We start from the raw sequence: 8,587 nt of genomic DNA, 5'->3' as shown, positions 1-8,587 counted from the left end.
GTTAGTAAGAATATTCCAGAGGTTCATATAAATATAAATATAAATATAAATATATATATATATACACGAATCAATCAGAGACTACGCTACCAAGTGCTGGCCTAGAGCAAGCCACGTGGCAGCAAGGCCACGTGTGTTGCAAACCTTGGATGCGTGTGACACGCTTCAAGGTCTCCGTCAGTGTGAGAGTGATGAGTGGACTATCTCGTTCAATGAATGGAATATATATATATATATATATATATATTTATTTGATTTCGATGTGACTTGCCTCACCACCGTCGAAATCATTTCCATCGAAGAACGCCTGCGACCAAAGCAATCAAAAGAGCATTCCAACACGACACGAACACCGAGGAATATTCGGTGGTCAGTTATGGCAACCGCGGAGAGCTTCGACCGTACGGCGGCGCTGAAGGAGTTCGACGAGGGCAAGACCGGCGTCAGGGGCCTCGTCGAGTCCGGCGCCGCCGCCACCGTTCCCCCCATCTTCCGCCACCCGATCCTCCGCCCCCGCTCCTCCTCCCCCTCCTCGCTCTCCGTCCCCACCGTCGACCTCTCCCTCCCCCGCCCCGCCGCCGTCGCCCTCGCTACCACCGCCGCACGCGACTGGGGCTTCTTCCAGGTCGTCAACCACGGTCTACCCCTCTCCCTCATCGACTGCACCATCTCCGCCGTCCGCTCCTTCCACGAGCAGCCCTCCTCCGTCCGCGCTGCCTTCTACTCCCGCTCCGTCGCCGGCGGCGTCTCCTACTCCTCCAACGTCGACCTCTTCCGATCCGGCGCCGCCAGCTGGCGCGACACCATCCAGCTCGCGATGGGGCCGACCCGCCCGGACCCGGAACGGATCCCGCCGGTGTGCCGGGAGGAACTTCTGGCGTGGGACGAGCACGTGGTTGCGGCGGGCCGGGCGGTTCTGGGGCTGCTGTCGGAGGGGCTGGGGAAGGAAGCGGGTTTGCTAGAGGCGACGACGTGCGCTGAGGGGAGGGTGATGGCGTGCCACTACTATCCGCCGTGCCCGGAGCCGGAGCTGACCGTGGGGACCGCGGAGCATACCGACCCCGGCGTGTTGACGGTGCTGGCGCAGGACGGCGTCGGCGGGCTGCAGGTGAAGTGGACGGGGGAGGATGGGGAGTCTGAGTGGGTGGACGTACGGCCAGCGTCGGGGGCGCTCGTCATCAACGTCGGTGATCTCCTGCAGGTACAGAACTCATCTAGCAATCGGCGCTCATCCCTACTAGTTTGGCCTCTGTTCGACTCGAACAACAAGTGAATGTTCTTTGGTAAAAGTATAATTCATCATGTTATTAAAATATGCTTAAAATACTAAATTTGTGAATTGAGAGCTGCAACTCATATTTATGATTATTCATTTGGTTATTCTAGCATGATGGATGGGCAAAAATTAATGATCTGAAAGTTGCAACTCATATATTTATAAATCATTCAGAGGTTGTAGAATGAAACTATTTTGACTAACTTGTGAGACATTTAGATACTAGTCACCACATGATCGATTCTCGTTCTGATGAATCTACAATTTCTTCTAGTTTATAGAAAAATATGAATTTATGTGTGCTCATAAACATGTGTCAATTTTGAGTTTTGTTTTGATTTATGTGTCATTTTTATTGAGTTTTGATTTATGTGTCATTTTGTGGATCCTTGTTTGCTCCATTGACTCATGCAGTTAGAAGAAATGGAGTTTTAGTATGATCTGGGAAAACATCTTTGTCTTCCTCCTTATCATTTCATGTTTAATATTTTGTCTTAGATCTACACAGAGGCATTGCATTTAACACTGTATTTGTCATATAGACCTAAAATGATTTAACATTATTGGACATAGGGTTTCTGTGTTGAGCACTTGTTTAATGATTTATAAAATTAGATCATAGTTTTTGGTCTATTTATATTGACTTTGATCAGAAGGCTGGTTAAGTTAATTGATTTTTGTGCCATTGCCTAATTACATTGAATTTCTTTTAGAGTGAGCTTGAGATTCTGAATCTGTCCTTGTCGAAAGCATATTATCCTTGTCCTTGTCGAAAGCGCTTAAAGCCATCCGGCAAGAAATCTGTAGATGATACTATCGTTGGCAGGCAGAAAGAAATTGAGGCTGGTTGCTCACTGGTGCAGTAGAAAATGAATCATCTTGAGCAAATTCCCAACAAAAATCTCTCTTCATCTGATTATATCTTTCTTATTTGATAGTCGCTGCATACACTTAAAATGTTTGGTGATTCTGTAGTTTGACTGCATGATCCTAAAATAGCTCTTCCTGGATAAGCTTCAGTCAATTAGGTTAAATTCTAACTTAAGTCTCTAGACTTGAGTCTTTTAGTTTTCTCATCACGGACTCACTTTAATGTGGTCACCTTTGTTTGGAACCATATAAATTTATACTTTTGCTTTTACTTTGCTGATTCCAAAATGCATGCTTTACTACTTTCATTTTGCCTCAGTATTTCTGCCATGCTGTTGATAGTAATTGCTTCCTTATATTGTGATCAATTGAAAGCATAGAGATTCTGAATCTGTCCTTGTCGAAAGCATATTATCCTTGTCCTTGTCGAAAGTGCTTAAAGCCGTCCGGCAAGAAATCTGTAGATGATACTATCGTTGGCAGGCAGAAAGAAATTGAGGCTGGTTGCTCACCGGTGAAGTAGAAAATGAATCATCTTGAGCAAATTCCCAACAAAAATCTCTCTGCATCTGATTATATCTTTTTTATTTGATAGTCGCCGCGTACACTTAAATGTTTGGTGATTCTGTAGTTTGACTGCATGATCCTAAAACAGCTCTTCCTGGATAAGCTTCAGTCAATTAGGTTAAATTCTAACTTAAGTCTCTAGACTTGAGTCTTTTAGTTTTCTCATCACGGACTCACTTTAATGTGGTCACCTTTGTTTGGAACCATATAAATTTATACTTTTGCTTTTACTTTGCTGATTCCAAAATGCATGCTTTACTACTTTCATTTTGCCTCAGTATTTCTGCCACGCTGTTGATAGTAATTGCTTGCTTATATTGTGATCAATCGACCGAAGATACTGGTCTCTAACTGGTCTTTATGCTATTCTGCTGGCTGGCTTGTTTTTAGTCGGTTTTGATTCCATATCAAGTTCATTCACCAATGGAGCTGACCATTATATTAGTCAACTTGGATCAAATATAGAGTTGCTATTGGCCTGCACATTGCTACATGGTTGTGAGATTTTTGTTTTTGGTACAGCTTTGTTATTACTGATTGGATTCATATACTTCCAATCAGATCAATTTGCACATATGCATTCCCTTCAAAACTTCTATATATTTCACATAATCTTTTTAAATAAGTACCCATTTTCCATTCACTGGATCTTTCTTACTGACTGGTAATTTTCTTTTCATTTTCAAGAAAACTCATAATGAAAAATCTTGGTTGCTGGATCTTAAGCAGATAATGAGTCAACAACCTTATGTTGTGTAACTTTTCTAGCTCCATGTGCATTGTTTGCTTGTGATCACTCTTAATGAACCAACATTGATTTCCATAGACAAAGCCACATCATGGCTGAACGCCATAGCATAAAGCATTAGAGTACCCGCCCATATCCTTCCACAAGTTTGATATGCTCATAATGCCTCAGAATTATTCTGTATCTTCTTCATGATCATGCTAATGATGATGTGGTTTGCTTCAACTTGAGCTTTAGTGCCTCAGGAGTAGCAAGGGGTCATGAATGATGATCTCGTCCCTAAACTTTCTGCTTAGCTGACCATTATCTCCTCTGTAATTACAATCCCTTGATCATCTGAGATCAACCATGGCAATTTGTATTACCGTAACTGTTCTAATGAAAAGAAAGGTGGAGAGGTCGCACGATATGGCATAAGTAGTGGCAAGAGGAATTTTGTTGTCATTTTTATGGAACCAGATTGCATCCATTTGTAAGATTCTTATTGTTGGATTATATGTATCAGTAAAAGCCTTCCCTTTCTCTCAATTTATATCGGTTTCCTCTGCCTTTTGTTTCGCATGTTCTACAGCAGGATGCCAACTTTTGATGTTCCCAAGTTTTCCATGGAGTTTGTTGCTCATAGATATATATATATATATATTCTCTTTTGTGCAGATAATGTCCAATGACGAATACAAGAGTGTGGAACACAGGGTGTTGGCTAATCCACATCAAGAAGCCAGAGTCTCCGTTGCAACCTTCTTCAACCCTGGAAAGCGTGGGGAGTCGGTCTTCTATGGACCTTTACCAGAGCTAGTATCACCGGTGAAACCTGCACGCTACAGGAACTTCACCATGGCAGAGTTCATGGGGACCTTCTTCGGTAAAGAATTAAGCAGTAGATCTTTGATTGATCACTTCAAGTTATAGGCACATCATTGCTGCACTCGGAATAATGATGATATCCCTGAATTTATCGGTATTGTATGTTGTATTGGTCTTCTTCTTGTTTCAGACAGTTTCTTAAAGAATGAATGTTCCTTTCCAATTTATTTTTTTTCTAATTATTTTACACAGATTATTATTTGCTTGCAATGGCTGAGGTGGTTTGCCCATATTACTGGTCATACTACCTACACACTGTTTCAATCCAGGTTTAGATGAAGTGCTCACAATCAAGCCATATGTATTTCAACAACTCAAAGGTCGAATGCATATTTTGATGATGCGTCGAAAGTTCGAATGTGTATTCTGAATGCATATTTCGATGACACCCAATTGAGAGGTCGAACATCAAACCCCTCGATAGCTCTATGACCTAATGATCCAAAAATGAGGGGGCTAGTGATAAGTAAAGGGTGATACGATAGACACATAATCATGTGGCAACTAATCGACCGTCTGAATCCCATGATTGACATGCATTGGATACGGCAAACACTCAACCAAAAACATCACCTCCAACCATCAACATAACCATTTCATTTCTAGAGTCATCTATAAAAAAGATTCGCTCTTAAACATAATTCATGTTAGCATTAACTAATTAGTTCAAACCCCAAAACTAACTTGATCATCCGAGGGATATTTATCTAGAAAATCCCTGATTTAGTTTTTGTGGGTTCACTGTTCTATAAACCGTGACCTAGATTTAAATTGACTTAGAATGAATATCAATTGAATTTGAATCATCATCCCAACTAGAATAAATAACTATGTATCAATTGATCATGAACATTAGAATGCGATGATGATAAATCAATGTTTGTTGCCCATGATCAATATATACATCGGTGGATGAAGAAGGATACTAACCAATTTCGTGCATCTAAATTACACTAAGAGTTTAATATCTTTTTTCTTATCTTTTGCATGATACTCTAATAATATTTAATGATGATCTAAATAAAAAAGACAATTTCTACTCCCCAATTCTCGTTTTTGCTAATCCTACAAAGGCATCAAAAAGCTCACAAAAAAATTAATTAGTCAAATTTTTCAATAGTTTTTTTACTGTAGTTAGATGCCTTATTTTATATTACTTTTACCATGTACCATCATTTTCTTGGACTTTTATCTTATAATGTCAGAAATGGTGAACAGATTAAACCAATCTACAATGAGTGAATCAATTCAGAATTAGTGTCTGGTGCTTCTATAAAGGACTAATTCTTATTGGTAATCTCTCACTTCATACAATTATCTTAAGAAATAATAAAATATAATTTTTCTAATACAATCATTCAATTATCTATCGTATTCTTATTTCTTATAATTCCTCAATTATCATTATTTCATGTAACCTATTTCATATACGGATCAATCATCTCCGTACCACTGATATCGAAACCCTAGTTGCATTGTTTTCGATAAAAAATAAATAAAATTATATAGAAAAAGTTGGAAGAGTAATAGAATTAAATGACAAGTTGAGAACATTTATATCCATTTGTAAAAGAATGTCCTAGGAATATTAAAAAAAATTAAAATAAAGTTATAAATATAAAAGAAGTTTGTAATTTTTTTATTAAGGTTAAATAAAAACCAATAGTGTGGGCATCCAATGTATCAACAGTGGTGATGAGACTTGTGCTGCATTTTCCATGCTGCTGTCATTGTTTTCTCTCTCCAACCCTACCTTCTCCATCAGTGGTCCTCACCCCAACTTGTTGCTTGTCTCCCTCTCTTTGTTTGACTCCATCAGATATCCTTCAGAAGCAAATCTAGATTGAGCTTCATATCTTTTTTGGTAGAAGAAGCAAGAGAAGAAACTAAGAAGATGATCAGATCTACTTTTGTGTATATTCTTCGATCCGAGATAGAATGATGTGAAAGAGAGAATGATGTGTTCTCTGGTTATGGTTTTCAGGTGCAAGAGGATTTGGGCGATGAAAGGTGGTGTCAGCCATCTGCAGCAACAGCACTACTTCTCCACACAGCCTGCAAGGTATGATTTCCTGCTAAACCATCTCTTGTTCTTGTTCTTCTCTTGGAATTGTGTAATGGTGGCTTAGATTTGGCAACTAAAAGGTGGCTGGTTTTGTCCCAAACACATCCACAAGAGTTTGAACTACATAAATTGCAAATAACTAATCAGACAAAACCTTTATGTTTGTTTGATGTCAATGATTAGATAGATAGGTAGAAATATCATTGTTTGACATGTTCTCTTTGGGAACTCATCAAACATGGTTAAGAGAGAGAAAGGAACTGTCTTCATCTTGTTTAGTGGGCAAAGAAACCTTCGATGTGCCTATGCAGCAAGCAGTATTACTCCAAAATTTTGCTGATTTCTGTGATAATAATGGCTGCTAAAACCTGACAACCATTCTTGGTCTAACTTAATCTTCTTTCCTACTTTCTCACTGCTTTTCTCCATTCGGCTTAGGGATGATATCTCAATGTAAAAAAATATTTGAATGAGAAAAATATCTTTTATATATATATATATATATATATATATATATATATATATATGTGTGTGTGTGTGAGCGCGCGCGCTCGAGCGCTATGTAGTTGAGGATGAAAGTTGAATAAGAAAAAACGTGTGTTTCGTACTAAATGCTAACAAAGTTGGATATGATTCCTTCTTCACGTCCTTATCAATTATATTGACTTCAAAAAAGAAATGATATTAAAGTAATTAAAAAATATTTAATTTTATTTTTTATTAGTAAGTATTATAAAGATGAAATATGATGTGATGTTCTTATGAACGCTTATCATTCGCTGATGTTGGATAGATCTTAGTACGTCACCGATCATTTGCTTTCAATTTTGTGAGAATAATTCTCGAGTTGTATTTGTCTATGGAAGAACAAAAACCAATCTCAAACTCTTTAAACCCATACCAAGTTATGACCGTTAGCAGGTTAGCCGGCAAAGTTGCAGTCATCACCGGAGCCGCCAGCGGCATCGGCAAAGCGACCGCAGCTGAGTTCATCCGCCACGGCGCAAAAGTCATCCTAGCCGACGTCCACCACGAGCTCGGCAAAGCCACCGCTGACGAGCTCGGCCCCGCCGCTACCTTCGTCGGCTGCGATGTCACCCAGGAGCCCCACGTCGCCGCCGCCGTCGACCTCGCGGTCGCCAAGCACGGCCATCTCGACATCATGTTCAACAACGCCGGCGTCGCCGGATCTCTTGCCATGTCCATCACCGACCTCGACCTCGCCGACTTCGACCGCACCATGGCCATCAACGCCCGGTCGGTGGTGGCGGGGATCAAGCACGCCGCTCGCGTGATGGTCCCGCGCCGCGCCGGGTGCATTCTGTGTACCGCGAGCATCGCCGGGGTGCTCGGCGGGATATCGCCGCACGACTACTCAGTGTCGAAGGCGGCGGTGCTGGGGGCGGCGAGGTCGGCGGCGGCGGAGCTCAGCAAGCACGGGGTCAGGGTGAACTGCATCTCGCCGCATGTGCTGTCGACGCCGTTGGGGATCAACGCCGTGAAGAAGATGACGGCGGAGGAAGACGTTCGGCGGGTGAAGGAGATGATCGAGGCCACGGGGGAGTTGGAGGGGACGAAGTGCGAGGTGGAGGACGCGGTGAATGCGGCGGTGTATTTGGCTTCGGATGAGGCCAAGTACATCAGCGGACACAATCTAGTGGTGGATGGTGGCTTCACTGCGTGCAAATATTTGCGATTTCCGCCACCCTGAGTAGATTCCTGGAATCCAGGTGAAGACGTACTGTGTTCTCTCAGGACCGGTGAATGATCGTGCAACTCGCCATGAAATTGTTCTTACTTAGCCTTACAGAGGCATTGCATAAGGCCTATGTCAACTTAAAACTGAGTCCAAATTTTATAGCTATGAATGCACAAAGACTGCATTACTTAGCCTTATGCAGCCACCACATATCTTTCAATATTTAATACACATGAAATATATATATATTAAATATTTAATTTTAAATTAATTATTATTAAATATATTAATCATAATATTAAAGATTTTAATTACTCTCTAATTAAAGAAAGAGAATACATATCTCTTGATAAAAATGTTCTTCCTCTTAATCTTTTCGGTCTCGATTTAATTTAAAAATTATTACTTTATAGAGTTTAGGAGAGCACAGATATGAGAAAAAATTAGTTTGAGATAGTTTAAGAGAGTCTAAGATAAAATAGGGAAGATGATGAG

General features: G+C 40.8%; 2 protein-coding genes across 5 annotated transcripts; both read left to right on the top strand.

Moving 5' to 3' along the window:
* Nucleotides 1–277: 277 nt before the first annotated feature.
* Nucleotides 278–4,495, top strand: LOC104000076 (1-aminocyclopropane-1-carboxylate oxidase homolog 3). The gene is made up of 2 exons (XM_009422017.3): nucleotides 278–1,201; nucleotides 4,119–4,495. The coding sequence occupies exons 1-2, from the start codon at nucleotides 377–379 to the stop codon at nucleotides 4,371–4,373; spliced, it is 1,080 nt and encodes a 359-aa protein (XP_009420292.2). The 5' UTR covers nucleotides 278–376; the 3' UTR covers nucleotides 4,374–4,495.
* Nucleotides 4,496–6,092: 1,597 nt separating this feature from the next.
* LOC135671182 (secoisolariciresinol dehydrogenase-like) lies at nucleotides 6,093–8,283 on the top strand. 4 transcript variants are annotated; one of them, XM_065179147.1, is made up of 3 exons: nucleotides 6,093–6,242; nucleotides 6,313–6,390; nucleotides 7,312–8,283. In XM_065179147.1, the coding sequence occupies exons 1-3, from the start codon at nucleotides 6,223–6,225 to the stop codon at nucleotides 8,102–8,104; spliced, it is 891 nt and encodes a 296-aa protein (XP_065035219.1). In that variant the 5' UTR covers nucleotides 6,093–6,222; the 3' UTR covers nucleotides 8,105–8,283. The 4 variants fall into 4 exon arrangements, with proteins under 4 accessions (XP_065035219.1, XP_065035220.1, XP_065035217.1 ...); XM_065179148.1 differs by having other exon boundaries at nucleotides 6,096–6,242; nucleotides 7,315–8,283; XM_065179145.1 differs by having other exon boundaries at nucleotides 6,097–6,390.
* Nucleotides 8,284–8,587: the final 304 nt, after the last annotated feature.

This window comes from Musa acuminata, unplaced genomic scaffold, assembly GCF_036884655.1.
Source record: "Musa acuminata AAA Group cultivar baxijiao unplaced genomic scaffold, Cavendish_Baxijiao_AAA HiC_scaffold_1138, whole genome shotgun sequence".
NCBI classification, from domain to species: domain Eukaryota; kingdom Viridiplantae; phylum Streptophyta; class Magnoliopsida; order Zingiberales; family Musaceae; genus Musa; species Musa acuminata.
This window is presented reverse-complemented; position numbering and strand designations above follow the sequence as displayed.